The sequence below is a fragment of the Simochromis diagramma genome, unplaced genomic scaffold, assembly GCF_900408965.1.
Source record: "Simochromis diagramma unplaced genomic scaffold, fSimDia1.1 OVJJ01000251.1, whole genome shotgun sequence".
NCBI lineage: Eukaryota > Metazoa > Chordata > Actinopteri > Cichliformes > Cichlidae > Simochromis > Simochromis diagramma.
The window spans coordinates 423,896-440,638 of NW_024387463.1; the positions used below are offsets into that span (position 1 = coordinate 423,896).

Genomic DNA, 16,743 nt, shown 5'->3' on the forward strand with positions numbered 1-16,743 from the left:
CCGATGTCCCCCATACTATTTATTATGTGGAAAATGACTGTTTTTCTGTGAGTGGTTGCCATAAATAACGAATAATTAAAAGGGCTAAACTGGCATTTCAAGGGTTGAAATCCTAAAAATGGTTTGATTGTTTTGATCAAACGGCTCATGTTGTGTGTCATGTGTTTCTGCGTCTATCCTGCAGGGGGCACTGCAAAGCTGAAGTTGCGCACTCATCCTGAAGGTTCAGTCAGTGGTTTCACCACGGTCCAGATCCCTGTCACGCTGACCCTTCACAGTCCTGCAGGGATCCAGTACATCAGCACCACTGCCTCTCTGACTGCCTCCCCTGCTCCTGCCCCCACACCCATCATCACAGGTAATCCCTCCGCCAGCAGATGTGGAGCAGTTCAGGTGTTCCTCAGGCTAACGCAGACTCTCTGTGCTCCAGGCGTGATCTGTGGTGAAGCAGCTCAGAAGGTTCTGATCGACCACAACGTGAACTTCAACCCTCCGACCGGGTTAAAGAATCAACATTCTGCTGCGGCATCACCATTCACCTCATCGCAGGCCACGCCCCCCCCAGCACCTGGCAGGACCAAAAAGCGTCCGAGCAGCAGATCTGCAGCACCGCACACACTGCTGCACAAAGGTTTGACAACTCGTCTGTGTGCTCAAGTCTGCAGAGATGATAGAGAGCAAGCCAAATAAATCCCGTCGTACCTCAGTATGTAGGCGGTTTGAACTCATCGCCATGACTCTAAGCAAGACGAGACCATACAGAGTTAGAACATTTAAATTTCAGCCCCAGTTTGAATTCAGTGATCATAAAAGCTGTATCATCTGGGTAAAACTGCTCATTTACCCCTATTTTTACTACAGATGCTTGTAAATCAAGTGAAGTCATTCTGTGTACGTACAGTAAGTAAAATCTCAGTGTTCAGCTTAATCCAACATGACCAAAGAGTTAACTAGTACTAAATGTCAGGGTTCACTTCCTTTATTCATCATACGGTGTTTCCTAGTTTGTCCTTGTTTTTTGATCTTCTTTGGTTTGGTTTTTATGTTGTTAGTGGTTGTTCTTACAGAAAGGAAGCCCGTAAGAGTTTAACTCATGTAAAGGATCAGAACAAAAACTGAACAGGACTGTCTCTGGACGTAAGGAGCGCTGTTGTTCCAGTTATCCTTCCTGTTTGAACCATATTAATACATTTGAGGTTTACACTTGACTGTCAGTCCTCCAAACCAGCACCTCGAGGAGATCAGATGGACAGATGGAGAAAACATGTTGATGGATTCTCTCACAGCTGCTAGGTACGAAGTAACCAGGCGGTTGTCGTGGCTACAGTTGTTGATAGAGCTTTTCTTTGGGTCTGCAGTCATTACACCCGTTTACCAGAGTTACCTGTGAATGAAGACTGCCTGAGCTCACACAGTCATCTGTACACAGAAAGGCTGAGCCAGTGCTTCCTTCTACTGCCGGCCTGTATTTCAGAAAGAGCTGATTTAAATGTATTGAAAGACTGATGCTTGATTAAGAAATGTACCTTCAGCTGGTCCAGTTTCCTACACAAAACAAACAAAACGTTGATCAATCATATTAGAAGTAGAATTAAAATCAGTGAATGGTAGTTTTTTCCTGTTATGGAACTGGATGAATGTTTTCAAAGCTCTGATGCAGCGCGTGTATTACAGTGTCAGGCTGGACGGATTTGTCCTGCAGATGTTCTCTGGCCCCAAAACTGTGTGTCGTCTAAACCTTGAAAATAACAAATTGCTGTTTATCAAGCATCCATGTTTTTCACATTATCGTAAAAGAAAGTTCTTAACTTTAAAGTTAGGTCCTGATCACATACCTCTGAAGATTACGGTACCTCCGTCTCTCAGTCCTGTGATCTGATTGGTCAGTTGTCAGGCTGTCAGTAGACCTTTACCTGCAGCGTTAGGTTACCATGGTGATTTAGTCAGCTTCATTATTGATAAAGAGCTGACACAAAGCCAAAGATGACCCCTAACCCTGTGATAAGACTTCGTGATTCAGACTCGGATGAAGATGTGGACCTGTGAAGACACATGTGTGAGGGAACACGGATGCTGAGGAATGAGGTTAGGACTCAGGTGAGGTGGACTGTGTTGTAAAGGATTCAGGTGCAGGTCTGCTAGGTTGGAATTCTGCTAAGGTGTAGACTTGGATATGTACTCAGCTGTCGTGTCCCCCCTCAGGTGAGTTGGGTCCCGTGCGCCCCCCCGACTGCCTCGTCTGCACATCGCAGTACAAATTGATCACAGAGCTGCGAGGATTCATGTGTGTAAGTCCTGCACAGCCACCTCTTTACACCTCTACCTGTGTCATCACACAGCCTGATTAAAACCCTCTTCCCCATCTTCAGATGTGCAGCCCAGCCATCATGCAGAGTCTGAGGAACCTGAAGAGGAAGAAGAAAAGCAAACACCACAGGGGGAGCAGGGACAAAATCAGAACCCTGAAACCCAGCAGAGACTCTCAAACCAACAGTAGGGTGTCCAAAACCAGACCAGGACCCTCTGCTGTGAGTTCCCACTGCTGATCAATGAGGATCTACTCCAAGAGAGTCACCCGATGAACCTTTTTCATGTGATGTGACGTCATTCTCCTTCCTGTGTGTCTCCTTAGTCTAAAGGTGTTTCTCCTTCTCAGAGGGCTCACTGGTCATCTGGTGATCTCCTGACCAGCCAGGTTAGCGCCTCCGCCTCCCTTCCGTCCCTCTGCGACCCTTCTGAGCCAGATCTGTTTGGATCCCTGCCCAGCTCGCCTCACGGCAAACTCGTGATCCTCGTGGAGGATTTTTATTATGGCTCCGCCCCCGGACAACACCCTAAGAAATGCAACCTGATGGGCGCAAAGTACAGCGAGCCATACCGCTGCATCCACTGCCCCAAGACACTCGGCAACAACATCGAGTGAGCCTCTGGAGATTGTCTTAAACCTGCCTTCTATTAAATGAGCAGCAGGATGTGCCTCCTGTGCTTATACAAAAAGAGAATGGGCCATTCTCATGAATTCATGCTCTCCTATTGAATAAAGCCTGACATAAACTGTGGACTTGATCTCAAGTCATTAGATGTTTGGTTTGTGTCTTCAGTTGTGACTCTTTGTATATGTTGCAGGTTGATGAGTCACATGCAGCAGCATGTGTCCATGATATTTCAGCGGGACTCTGCGTTCTCGTGTCCACACTGTTCCCGTCACTTCCTGTCTGCTGGGAAGCTGCAGAGTCACGTGGAGGCCGTCCACAATCAGTGCGAGTCCAAAGGTCTGTGACAGCATAACCGGTTACCCTTTGGTTGGTTAGCGGTTACAGGATGGCCTGCTGATCCCGAGTGCTTCCCACTGTAAAAAGGATGCTTCAGGTTTGTGTGTCTGTCATGCAGTGATGGATTTGTTTCTTGTTTGCCTTGGCAGCCACGTGTAGGATCTGCGAGCTGGCATTTGAAAGTGAACCTGCTTTCCTGTGGCACATGAAGACCACCCACAAACCGGGAGAGATGCCCTACATCTGCCAGGTTCGACTCCGAGCACCAGAAAGCTGCCCTCACCTTCGTCAGTGCTCGTTGTGGCCCGAGAGTTTACGTGCCCCGCTTTCTGTCTGCAGGAGTGTGGCTTCAGGTCATCCTTCTACTCAGATGTGTGGTTCCACTTTGAGGAGTGTCACGCCAGCACCAGAAACTTTATGTGTCAATACTGCCTCAGAGTGTTGCGCCGCAACACCTGCTACCAGCAGCACTTTATCCGCCACCAGGTAGGTAACTGCTGCAGGTAATACAGCTAAAGGGTTTAACTTAGAAGAACCGCGAGAGTTGAAGTGAAGGTTAAAATGTGTTACGCAGTTAAATCAAAGGAAATCTAAAGCACAGAGAGGTTTTCTGGAACTACCATTGTTAAGATGTGTGTGTCCTACTGTGCTAGTGTCCAGTGGGGGTGGGGCATGGCTACGCAGAGGCGGGAAAGGGCAGCAGAAGTTTGGAATGTCAGGTTTTCTGTGGTTGTACGAAAGAAGGCGACCATTAAAGTAGGGGTGGGCGGTATAAACGGTATATGGTAGAAACGATATAAATTTGGCCAACGGTCGAGATTTTGACTATACCGCTCTAAGCTGCGCCTGTTTTGGTCGAAAGCATTGCAGCAGCTAAAAACATCATCTGCAAAATATTCCAGGCGACAGTAAAAGCAAAGAGACGAAGCACTTTTGGAATATGAAGAAAGCCAAAAACTGCGCTTCCTCCACTTCTGTACCATTGATTCAGTAAAGTTGAATTCTCTGCAGCTGCTCTATGTATGTTGTTGCAGTATATTAATGACTAACCTCATATTGTGGATGGATTATCTCAGTTGTTCTGAAGTTTGGTCCGTTTACAGCATCCTGCCATGTGATTGCATTTGTCCCTGACCATCAGGAACCTTCACGTTAACTTTTATCGAGTGGGGAAAAAGTTAGCGTTCATCCTCCAGCTTCACTGTGTTTATGTTATGCTAACATAGCTGTGTCGCTAGCTATCACGTAGCACATCATTATATACCAGCTAGCCCAACTTCAGTAACCCTGCAAACGTCACTGCTGTTTAGTTTTCTGTCTTCATTTATGTTGGAAGTGACAGCAGAGCTGTACGTTTGAATGTTTCAGAGATCTCTCTGTCAGAACATGTATGAAATGTTTAGGTGGAAGCTAGCGAGCTAACTTCCTGCTAACTTCTAACTCCATTAAATTTAATAATGGATGCCTGAATGTTAAACTTAATTGTTACACCTGGTAAAGCAGCAACACTCATCATTTTATTAAAGATGAAAGAATTTAGACAGTTTTTAACTCTCAGTGATGCCGCAGTGTTAGTTTGACTTTGGGACCTGAAATGGACGGTGTTTAGGACCCAGATTACTCCGTGAGGCTCCTGACTACGGCAGCCATAATGCTCCGACAATCCATCAAGCGGTGCGGCTTCGTAGCTTCGTATTTCTGTGCGTCGTGTAGCACGTAAAATCAGTTCGAGGTCAGTAAGCACAACCAGAATTCATACATAAGGCACACTGTCGATTTTTGAGAAAGTTAAAGGATTTTAAGTGCGCCTTATAGTGTGGAAAATACGTTATACAGATTATTACCGCACATGCTTCAAATTATACCGTGATATGGATTTTAGGCCATGTCGCCCAGCCCTACATTAAAGTTGGAGTTACTATGCCAGTTGTGTGATTATTGGACTAACACCATGATGACGTGGGTCCTTGGGTAGAGAGATTTCCAAAGGGTTGGTCTAGACTCTGAAACTCCACGTTCCAGGGTTTTTAGCCTGGAGATGTAGAGAGGAAGGAGACCAGTGAGTGAGTTAGGAGGAACACCATCGCTGTCCTTGTAGTTGATATATCCCCGTTTCTCCTGGAATATCCAAATGTTCTTCCAGACCACATAAGACCACATAGGATATAATCCCTCCAGTAGGTTCTAGGATCTCGTCCTGCAGATAAACCTCTGTAACCTTGTCTGGCTTCACAGATATGCGAGCAGGGAGCCAGGAGTCCAATTCCCTCAATGTAACGTCCCTCTTATGTGAGCACACACAGAGCCTGAAACAGGAAGCCCGGCTTAACAGAGAAAGCTGACATCCACTGGTGCGATGCCCGTTATCCCTGACTGGGGTTTTAGGTTAATGCAAAGAAAGCCTGGCTTTGTTGAACTGGACAGATACCAGCTTTTGTTTTTGGAGCTAAAGTCTGAGGTACTGAGGGTTTGGAGAGGACCGAAGAGGAACGGGCTTGTTGTAAAGCAATGTATCATCTGCGCTGAGGTGGACTTTAATTCTGTGTGTTGGTGCATGTTTGCAGAAGAAGCGCGAGTTTGGCTGCGATAAATGTCGTCTCCACTTCCTGTACATAAAAGAGCTGGTTGAGCACAGAGTTCTGTATCACAGGACGCACATCAGACCACCTCAGCTCAGCGGACTCAAACCTGGAACCAAGGTAGGAACCAATATCCTTAGATAATTAATAAACATAATTAAACCCCTTAAAAATAATTAAACCCCTGCTGGAGAAGCCTCACCTTTACTGAGTATCTCTCTGTCTGCAGGTGACAGTCAGGGCGTATTCTGTGGTTGGGGAATCTGAAGGTGAAGGACCTAAGACAACTGTTGCTTCGTGCAAGGTGAGCAGCATGGAAACGCTCATCGCCTGAGCTTTCAGATCCAGATCATCTGCTCTCCCATCCAAGACCATTTTTTAGTTCGTTCCTGTTTAGAGACAGAAAATCAACCAAAAGGTGGTTGGTTTGTTTAGAAACAGCTGACACGTTAACACAGACACACTGTATGGTAAGTGCAAAGATGTTAGAATAAATCATTTGTTGCAGAAAGTGGAGAAAGCTGGAAATTAGCCACTTGTTAGCCCCAGAACCTGATCTCTGCTCTTTGTGGTTCTGTTCGCTTCGAGTGACGGCCTCCAGCTCGGACTGCAGCAGGAAAGAGATTCAGCGCCTCCAATTAGGGCTGAGCGATATATTGAATATACTCGATGTATCAGGAGTTTTTCCATGTACAATGGTTGAAATGGCTTTATGGTAACAATAGAGTATAAATTGCCATGGTAACATTTGGATGTCTGCATGTTTGTTTGCTCCCCACAAGCTGTGACTGCATCATTAATTCCCCCCTCCCAAACAGCTGAAGTCATCCACTGCAGTCTTTTAAATGTCTGTGTGCACACCAAAGAGCACGTTACATGAACCAGCTGTGACTGTTAAATGTCTGTGCGAGTTATCGCAGATCGTCCCGTGCGTGGGGCTGGACGGCGCTACCGCGTTAACGAGCTAACCGCGTTAACGAGCTAACCGCGTTAACGAGCTAACGCATTGATGCCGGCCAGCCCCACGCACGGGGCGATCTGCGATAACTCGCTAATGGAGATTTGCCGCATTAATGCAGTTAAGGCGCTAACGTCATTTTAACGAGATCAGCGCTGACAGCACTAATTTTTATATGTTCACAAAAGAGCACCTTTTAAATTTCAATGGTTTTATTTTGTGTCATGAATTCTTGCTGGATGTCCTTTTTGATCCTTTGTTAAAGGTGTTGACCACAGACGTTCTGTGGCAGAATCCTCTGTGCGCACCTGATGGTTAAAGAACAGTTAAAAATAACAAATAAAAATAATATAATAAATAAATAAAATAAAAGAACAGTTAAAATAAAACGTGTCACATCAGATATTTTGGATTCAAAGCAGAAAAAAACATTAAATGGTCGATTTGAATGAGTTAAGCAGTGAAATTTTAGACACTATATGATTGAAAATAACATTTGTCTTTGGAGGTTATTTAAACCTATCGTGATGTAGCCAAAAAATATTGTGATATTAGATATCCCCTCATATCGCCCAGCCCTACCTCGAAGTCTGGGCGCCTCCTGGCTGAGGTGTTTTGCACGTCCTACCGGGGGGAGGCCCCGGGGCAGACCCAGGACACCCTGGAGAGATTAAATCTCTCGGCTGGCCTTGGCGTTCCCCTGGACAAGCTGGGGGTCTGGGCTTCTCTGAGCGTCTGTGCTTAGGCTGCTGCAGAGGAAGGAAGGAAGGAAATCCTCCATCTTTTCAATGGATTCTTTTTCTCCTCTGCCCTCATTTAGCTTTCTACTGTTTGTAGTTTTACCCAAAAATGCAGAAGCATATGGAGATGGGTGTATGTGTGAATAAAGTTTTTTTCCCTCCTCACATTCTTCTTCACGTTTTCTTTTTCTGCTCCAGGTGGTGGATGTTGCTCTTCCTACGTCTTCGCAGGAAGTTCCTCAGAGGAAACCAGTGGAAACGCTGGGATCGCTGCTGCTCAGCCTGAACCCGGACAGGTATCAGAGCTGGGGTTCCCCGGGTCATTGGAAAGTCTCAAGAAAATAATAAACACGGAAAAATGGTCCCAAAGCCCCCGGTACCGGGTTCAAAGGGGGTCTTTTATGTAAATATGTGTGGCATCCACAGAAACCTCAGAATCTCAGCTAAATGCGCATATAAATAATTTCTATGACCCCCAAACAGCGAAAACAAGCCATGATTTTCAGAGCAGTTGCGTAATTGCGTCCACTAAACACTAAACAGTCGAGGAAATGGTTGGATAAAAAAAACACTGTGGTCCACTCAGACTGACAGAAAGCCGTACACGAATCACCGGATCTACGTGGAAGTGCTCCACTGTTGTGACGTTAAAGTCACATACCAATGACGTCACAGGACTCCCGGCTGCAGTGCTCTAACAACCCCCCATGCACAGTATGTGGGTGTCAACTGTAGTGAAAACGTACCAACACCCAGTCGAGCAGAGTAGATTCTACATGTTATATCTCTGTGGCTCAGACTCTGCTGACAGCTTCGCCCAGCAGGGCGGCGCCACTGCACAGAACCTTTGTTGTTCAGCCTCTCTCTCACTCCCTCACTCTCTCTCAGGCTGTCTCGGCCGCTTCAGCGCTGCCTCGAGTGTCTGAACTCAGTTCCTGACCTCAGGACGCACTACCCTTCTCTGGTCCATTGCTCGCTCTGCAGGTTCATCACCTGCTGCTCCACCTCCTACGCCAACCACATGATCAAGTATGCGCCTCTGATTGGTCATCTCACAGTCTCTTTTGTTTGTTTGTTTTCCTGAACTGTGCGACTGCTTTTGTTTTTAGTAACCATGCGACCTGCAAGAAGGTGCCGCCGTACCAAACCATCTTCCAGTCTGACCCCAAGTAACCAGACCAGCAGAATCAGATCAGTGTGATCAATTATCTACAGGTGAACAGGAATACCTGAATACCTGACCTGCTCTCGTGTGTGTTTATAGGCTGCCAGACATGTTGATGTGTGTGACATGCAAACTCTTAACCTGCAGAGGAGACCTGATGGCCAATCATCTGACAGCGAAGCCAAAGCACACCTGCATCATGTTAGCGCACACAGGTAACGTGCACAGGTGAAGCGCACACTCTCAAGGTATAGTGCATGAAAAGGAAAAGGTTTTCATGTTGTGGGAGGTAAATGCATGGGTCAAAAAAACGCTGCTGCCTGATTCAGATGATTATTTTGAAATGATTTAAAGTATTCTGTCAGGAACTGGTTCCATGTCCTGCACAGCTGTTCATGATGTGACCACAAGGGGGCACCACAGCAAAATAACTCGCCCTGATTGTGAGAGGGTCAGAGTGAATCAGCTCTATCAGGGATGGAGCTAAATAAAGGGCAGAACTCCATTTGAATTCAGTGGACTACGTTAATGTGAACCTGGAGTTTTAATCACGATTATCCACTCACACATCCGTCCATTTACTTTCTTCCACTTACTCCACTCAGGGTTGTGTCTGGAGCCTATCACAGCTGTCACATGCCTGGAAACCTCCCCAGTCTGTTACACACCTCATGAAGCTAACTTAAGTTTTCCCTGATAGATGATAAAGATGGAATCTTCCAGATTTGACACTCTTTTCCTCTTTCAGAGAGTGGGATGACTTATGAGAATGAAACTGTATCAGAGCCGAGAGAGAGTGGAGCCGACACACAATCACAGTCTGACAGGTAGCATGTGTGCATGTATATATGAAAACATGTTGCTACAAAAGATGTTTACATTAAAATATGGCAAATTAACATCAGAAAAACCAACCACACACACTCTTTATCAAATGAATAAATTACCCCCTCGCCCCTGTGGGCGGTCCATCCTTCAAGCTCGGGTCCTCTACCAGAGGCCTGGGAGCTTGAGGGTCCTGCGCAGTATCTTAGCTGTTCCCAGGACTGCGCTCTTCTGGACAGAGATCTCCGATGTTGTTCCCGGGATCTGCTGGAGCCACTCGCCTAGTTTAGGAGTCACCGCACCGAGTGCTCCGATTACCACGGGGACCACCGTTACCTTCACCCTCCACATCCTCTCGAGCTCTTCTCTGAGCCCTTGGTATTTCTCCAGCTTCTCGTGTTCCTTCTTTCTGATATTGTTGTCATTGGGAACCGCTTCATCTATCACTACGGCCGTCTTCTTCTGTTTGTCTACCACCACTATGTCCGGTTGGTTAGCCACCACCATTTTGTCCGTCTGTATCTGGAAGTCCCACAGGATCTTAGCTCGGTTGTGCTCAAAGCTTGTTCCTGTGCTGCCATTATTAGTGCCTCTGTGCTGTCTTTCAGTCCAGCCACTGGTAGGATTTCTGGATGTCCATCCGACTACACTTCTCCAGTCCGAACGACATTCCAATGTCATTGCTGTATAGCCTGGTAGTGTGGATCAGTGAATCGATGTCTCGTTCACTCTTGGCATACAGCTTGATGTCATCCATGTACAGGAGGTGGCTGACAACTGCTCCGTTCCGTAGTCGGTATCCGTAGCCAGTCTTGTTAATGATCTCACTGAGGGGGTTCAGGCCTATGCAGAACAGCAGTGGGGACAGAGCATCTCCTTGGTAGATCCCGCACTTGATGGTGACTTGTGCTATGGGCTTGGAGTTGGCCTCTAGTGTTGTACGCCACATCCCCATTGAGTTCCTGATGAAGGCTCTTAGGGTCCCATTGATCTTGTACAATTCTAGGCATTCCAGTATCCAGCTGTGGGGCATTGAGTCATAGGCCTTCTTGTAATCAATCCAGGCAGTGCACAGGTTGGTCAGTCTGGTCCTGCAGTCTCGGCTGACTGTTCTGTCTACCAGTAGCTGGTGTTTTGTGCCTCTGGTATTCTTGCCAATCCCTTTCTGTGTCCCGCTCATGTATTGACCCATGTGCCTGTTCATCTTAGCCGATATGATGCCTGACAGGAGCTTCCATGTAGTACTGAGGCAGGTTATTGGTCGGTAGTTGGAGGGGACCGGTCCCTTCTTGGGGTCCTTGAGGATCAGGACCGTCCGACCTTTGGTTAGCCATTCCGGGTGTCTCTCGTCAACTACCAGCTGGTTCATTTGTGCTGCCAGACGCAGTCAGCTTCTTTAGCCAGTAGGCGTGAACCATGTCGAGCCCTGGTGCTGTCCAACTCTTCATACTGGAGACCCTTTCTTGGATGTCTGCCACTGTGATGGTTACTGGACCCTGTTCTGGGAGGTCGCTGTGGTCTGCCCTCAGATCCACTGTCCACTGAGCATTGCCGTTATGGGTTGCGTCCTTCTCCCATATGCTCTTCCAGTATTGCGCCATCTCCTATTCTCATATTGTTCCCCTGCCACTGATAGTACACCTTGGCTGGTTCTGTGGAGAACAGCTGGTTTATTCTCCTGCCTTCTATCTCTCTGGTGTACCTCCTTTAAGCAGCTGGCCAAGGCTGTGAGTCTTTGCTTGGCAGTTTCCAAGGCCTCAGGTATGGACAGCTTCCTGTACTTTTTAGGCACCTCTGATAGTCAGCTAATCTCCCTCCATCGTCTTCCTCTCTCACTCACTCACTCACACACACACACACACACACACACACACACACACACACACACACACACACACACACACGCGCACGCACGCACGATCAAAAGTTTTAGAACACCCCGATTTGTTGTTTATTGTAATTCAATTAATTTATTGTAATGAAATGGTACAAAAATAAGTGGTGAACTGCCAGAGGATAAAAAAAACCAAACTGAAAGATAATGTGCATTTCAGAATTATACAAAAAGGCCTTTGTCAGGGATCAACATAGATTAACAGTTTAAAGCTGTTCTGCAGCAATGGAGGTGCTACTGACTCCTACAGCTGTACCGTACTGCAGAAAGTAGAGTGATGCTACAGAAATGGCAAGACAAAAGCAATAAACAATGGAAGAGAGACAGACCATCACTTATAAATGTAGGTCTGTGCTACAGAGAGACTGCGAAGAAAGTCACAGTGTCAGTGAGCACAGTTTCCTTCACCATCAAAGGCTCAGAAACTGGGGCAAACTGGGTAATAGTGGCCGTAGTGAGCAAGTCTCAGTTTCTACTGTGAAGACTTCGAGGTGCAGGTTTGACAGGACGAGCTGCAGCAAGAAAGCCAGACGTCAGAATAAGACAAGAGGCTTGTCTGGGCCATGAAACACCACCGTTGGGCTACTGAAGACTGGAAGAAGCTTTTATGGACTAATGAATCAAAATGTGAAATCTTGGGTTCATCACCCAGGATCTGTGTACGCCGTGGAGTAGGTGAAAGGACGGGTCCACAGTGTGTGGCATCAACTGTCAAACATGGAGGAGGAAGTGTGATAGTCTGGGGATGTTTGCTGGATCTGACAAAGGTGGCCACTTTGATGAGTCAAAGGTCTATTTAGGTCTTTGGTCTATAAACGGATTCTGTGATTTCTGTTTTGACTCAAATTGCTTATTTGCACTATGCTTTGATTTCAGAGTGCAATGAGACAAGTATATCTGGAAAACGATATTCAATTATTTTTGTTATTTAAAGGTTTTCATTGTTTTCCCTCATGTTTGTTTTTTAAATATTAACCCTGCAGCACGACATGTTCTGGCAGTGAGGGCGGAGCCTTCATCCCCATCCACCTCCTCCCCTCCAGCTCTACCCAGCTGTCAGTCAGACCCCTTCTTTCCTCCTCCTCCTTCTCCTCCCAACCCGCGATGACCATCAAGTTCCTGGGGCCCCGCTCAGTCCCTGGTCAGGTGAGAGCGACCGTGTGATTCAATCCATCCAGTTCAGTTTTATATTCAGTTTAATTTTATCACCAAATCACAACAAGCTCCTTAAATCACTTGAGATTGAAAGAGAAAGCCCCGACACTGCATTAATGCACTGATCCGTCCACTCTCTTGGGCTTCATCATCGATTGTGGACAGCTGGGATTTCGTGCAGATTCTGACCAACAGTTTGTTATGTTTGTGGGATTTTGATGTTCTCACAGCATAACTGGTTGGTTTCCAGCTCTCACTGCATGTGCTATCTATGGATGTTGTGGAAGATCACATGTATAACTTTACCAATGTGCACAAAGGGGGGGGGTTATGATGTCTTAGCATGTAGATGGTGGGACATATGACCCGGAGGACGTCAGGACAAGGACTCGCTGTGGGAGAGAGCCATACTCTGATGATGATGAAGGTGGTGTTCTTACTTCTCAGGCTCCGGTCCCTCTGTTGCTCTCCCAGCTTTCCATCGTGCTCTCTTCTCTGTGCCACGGCGTCACAGTGGCAGCTCATCATCACTGCACGTCTCCCACCACGATCTGTTCATGGATCCGACAGCAGCAGCGCAGCCTGAGGCACCGGCTGTGGAGCTGGAAGACGGAGGAGATGGCGGAGTGGGTGCTGGAGCGGTGGGAGCAGCAGCAGATTGTGACTGAGGAGTTGCTGCTCTTGGCAGCGAGGGCAGCTCTGGGAGGGGATGGCCGGCCGGAGGACTGGTACAGCTGGACCGTGGACTTCATGCTGAGACACGACCTTGGACCGCAGACCACCAACAGAAATGTGTCGAGTAGCTTCAACGACAAAAGCCGCCGCTTCATCGACATGCTCCGCTCACAGGTATCAGGCCCGACAGTTTATTGATTGAAATGCACCAACCAAACTTTGATTAGTCGTTGGCGTTTATCGTTCTGGTTCTCGGACTGTGCAGAGTTGGTCTCCTCACTCTCTGGGCTGCATGGACGAGCTCCCCGTCTTCATCGATGTAGACAAGTTCTCCAGCCAGAGCCCAGCTTCCTTCCAGCTGTATGGTTTGCCTGAAGACAGGCCCGTGTTTGACGTCATCATCTCCGCTCTGTCTGATGGCGGCTTCCTCCCCCCCCTGCTGTTCTTTACGGGAGCTGCACCTGATATTCCTGAAGGGTTTCCTGAGAATGTGGTGCTGGAGGCTCGATCAGAGGGATTCACGGATCAGGACCGCCTGCGCATCTGGATTGAAAAGGTCTGACACTAGTTTGTTGTGCAAGCAGGAGGATTGGGTCACCAGAAACTGTTGCAGATGATGTGATTTCCTGCTTTTCTGCCTGCAGGTGTGGCACCCCTGTGTGGCCTCGCAGCGTAACAGCAGTTGTCTCTTGATAGCGGATGTCCATCGAGGCCACCAGACAGATGCGTTCAGGCGTGCTCTGTCATCGGTCTGCACAGACGTCATCTTCATCCCGTCAGGATGCAGCTCCCGTCTGCAGCCGCTCGACGTCTGTGTGACACGGGTGCTTAGGGACTTCCTGCAGGTAAGCTCACCTGTGCGACTCTGGCCCCGTGTCCGCCCCTCTGATGTGTCGTTGACGTGTTTGTGGTCTCGACAGACCCAGTGGATTCAGCTGGTGTCCACTGGGGGTTTGGATGGTCTGGGTCTGGATCAGCTGGCTCTGACTCTGGCCTGTTGGCTCAGTGAATTTTCTTCCACGCTCAACTCGGAGAAGCACGTCGTGCACAGGTGGGAATGCCTGGATTGAGGTATAGCTGGAGGGTATTTGACATCAGCTGTATATCATGTGACTGTGTCATGTGACTGTGTGATGGCAGTATTGCTTTTTCTTCTGCAGGTCTTTCACCTCAGTGTGTAGCCTTCAGCAGATGGACGATCAGGTGGAGATGGCAAAGATGATCACAGCTTTAACCACGGTGCTGATTCAGCCTCCGGAAACAGGACAGAGCGGACCAGGACCAGAGCCGGGACCAGGACCAGAGCCGGGACCAGGACCAGAGCCGGGACCAGGACAGAGCCGGACCAGGACCAGAGCCAGTGGAACTGTCCAAGGTAAAGGAGGAGGACAGACGGGTGGAGGAGGAGGTGGAGTGTTCTGTCAGACTGTAGTACGTCACATTTGACCAGGATACGTTTCGTGGTTTCCATGACGAACACTACAAACACACCTTTTGCCCGCACTTTGATAAGAGAGAAGCTGATCAGTATTATTGATCCTTGGCTGTACAACGGCAGGAAAAACCTGACAGTCTCATCATGTAAACAAGAGGTTGTCATGAGTAAAATCTAGCACTGACGACTTTTCTAACAACATTTTTGTTCTGTTACTTTTGCATTGAAAAGAATGATTGGGATGTTTTTGTATTGAAATAAAGAAATGATGCTGAAGGACTGTTTAATGCTTTTATTGATCAGTAACAAAGGAGAAAACGGAAGTTGCTGCTTCTCTGGTTGGAGCAAACACGACTGCATTGTTCGGGATATTGTTGGCAGGAAGTTGTTTTCCTTTGTCTTCAGCTGTTTGAAAACAAACTTCAGTCCTATGTCCACACAGAGGTCGTGACCCAGCGCCGTGTGACACAGAACAGGAAGTCTGTTCACATCTCTGCTAATATGACATCATTCTGATTGAGTTAATGTGAAGTCAGCTCGAGAGGATCCAGACCAAACTCCACTCACATACTTGTCAATTTAATGTGACGCTGACCAAAATCTGTCCTGATGTAGAAACGGTACAAAGAAGCAGCACGCTGACCTCAGCAGCTGCATTAATGTCCCCGTTGTCACAATCAAATATAGAAACCATGGGAACACTACCACTTTCCCAGCATGCCCTGGAGCAAGGCAGCGACCCCCACCCCCCCAAGGGCAGTCTTGAGCTGCATCATAGGAAGGATTTGAGGATTGTTTGGCCTCCACTGTCCTGTTTAAATATAGGTTTGCATTTACAAATCGACTCTGCATTCATGTTTTCCCAGTTGGGACCATTTTTCTGGTTATTCCACGACCACGCAGCAGCAACACTCTAAAACAAGAACAGACTTTCACCCTTACAAATAATGCACAGCTGTTTAATCGTCCCTCACCGGACTCCAGCACAGCTCATTTATAAACCAGGTACAGTGGAAGGATTTAGTCAGACACCAATTGTGAAAAGATGAGCGGCCTGTAACTTTCATCATAGCTATACCTCAACTATGAGAGACACGATGAGGAAAAACAAATCCAGAAAATCACATTGTCGTGTCTTTTTTTTTTTTTTTTTCTTTTTTTCTTTTTTAAAGAATTTATTTACAAATTATGGTGGAAAATAAGTATTTGGTCGCCTACAAACAAGCAAGATTTTTACTCTCACAGACCTGTAACATCTGTAAGAGGCTCCTCTGTCCTCCACTCGTTACCTGTGTTAATGGCACCTGTTTGAACTCGTTATCAGTATAAAGACACCTGTCCACAACCTCAAACAGTCACACTCCAAAGTCCACTGTGGCCAAGACCAAAGAGCTGTCAAAGGACACCAGAAACAGAATTGTAGACCTGCACCAGGCTGGGAAGACTGCATCTGCAGCTTGGTGTGAAGAAATCAACTGTGGGAGCAATTTTTAGAAAACAGAAGATATACAAGACAACCGATAATCTCCCTCGATCTGGGGCTCCACGCAAGATCTCACCCTGTGGGGTCAAAATGATCACAAGAACCACACGCGAGGACCTCGTGAACGACCCGCAGAGAGCTGGGACCAAAGAAACAAAGGCCACCGTCAGTAACTCACTCAAATCCTGCAGTGCCAGACGTGTCCCCCTGCTCACGCCAGTACATCTCCAAGCCCGTCTGAAGTTTGTTACAGAGCATTTGTCATATGGTCAGATGAAACCAAAATAGAACTGTTTGTTAAAAACTACTTGTGTGCTGAGTTGCATTCAAAGAACAGCATACCTACTGTGAAGCACGGGGGTGGAAACATCATGCTTCATGCTGTTTTTCTGCACAGGGCCAGGGCCACTGATCCGTGTAAAGGAAAGAATGAATGAGACCATGTATCGTGACATTTTGAATGAAAACCTTCCATCAGTGAGGGCACTGAAGGTGAATCGTGGCTGGGTCTTTCAGCATGACAATGATACCGAGCACACCACCCAGGTAGCGAAGGAGTGGC

General features: G+C 47.3%; 1 protein-coding gene across 7 annotated transcripts; it reads left to right on the plus strand.

The window, feature by feature from the left end:
* Window positions 1-115: 115 nt before the first annotated feature.
* On the plus strand, window positions 116-14,974 carry pogza (pogo transposable element derived with ZNF domain a). Of its 7 annotated transcripts, none has more exons than XM_040014527.1 (22): window positions 116-358; window positions 431-631; window positions 2,203-2,288; window positions 2,370-2,528; window positions 2,633-2,919; window positions 3,127-3,272; window positions 3,422-3,522; window positions 3,612-3,758; window positions 5,837-5,971; window positions 6,081-6,155; window positions 7,748-7,845; window positions 8,438-8,578; window positions 8,659-8,718; window positions 8,814-8,929; window positions 9,463-9,541; window positions 12,417-12,579; window positions 13,036-13,437; window positions 13,529-13,819; window positions 13,908-14,108; window positions 14,184-14,314; window positions 14,424-14,578; window positions 14,613-14,974. In XM_040014527.1, exons 1-22 carry the CDS (start codon window positions 148-150, stop codon window positions 14,693-14,695), a joined length of 3,468 nt encoding a protein of 1,155 aa, XP_039870461.1. In that variant the 5' UTR covers window positions 116-147; the 3' UTR covers window positions 14,696-14,974. The 7 variants fall into 7 exon arrangements, with proteins under 7 accessions (XP_039870461.1, XP_039870460.1, XP_039870462.1 ...); XM_040014526.1 differs by having other exon boundaries at window positions 14,424-14,571; window positions 14,606-14,974; XM_040014528.1 differs by having other exon boundaries at window positions 14,424-14,565; window positions 14,606-14,974.
* The last annotated feature ends 1,769 nt before the right edge of the window (window positions 14,975-16,743 follow it).

Bases quoted from the DNA above. Each gene is read 5' to 3' on its own strand.
- pogza (XM_040014524.1), top strand. From the start codon at position 148: ATGTTGTGTGTCATGTGTTTCTGCGTCTATCCTGCAGGGGGCACTGCA. The intron at 8,719-8,813 runs GTAACCAGACCA...GTGTGTTTATAG, and splicing joins ATCTTCCAGTCTGACCCCAA to GCTGCCAGACATGTTGATGT. The intron at 8,930-9,462 runs GTAACGTGCACA...TTCCTCTTTCAG, and splicing joins CATCATGTTAGCGCACACAG to AGAGTGGGATGACTTATGAG.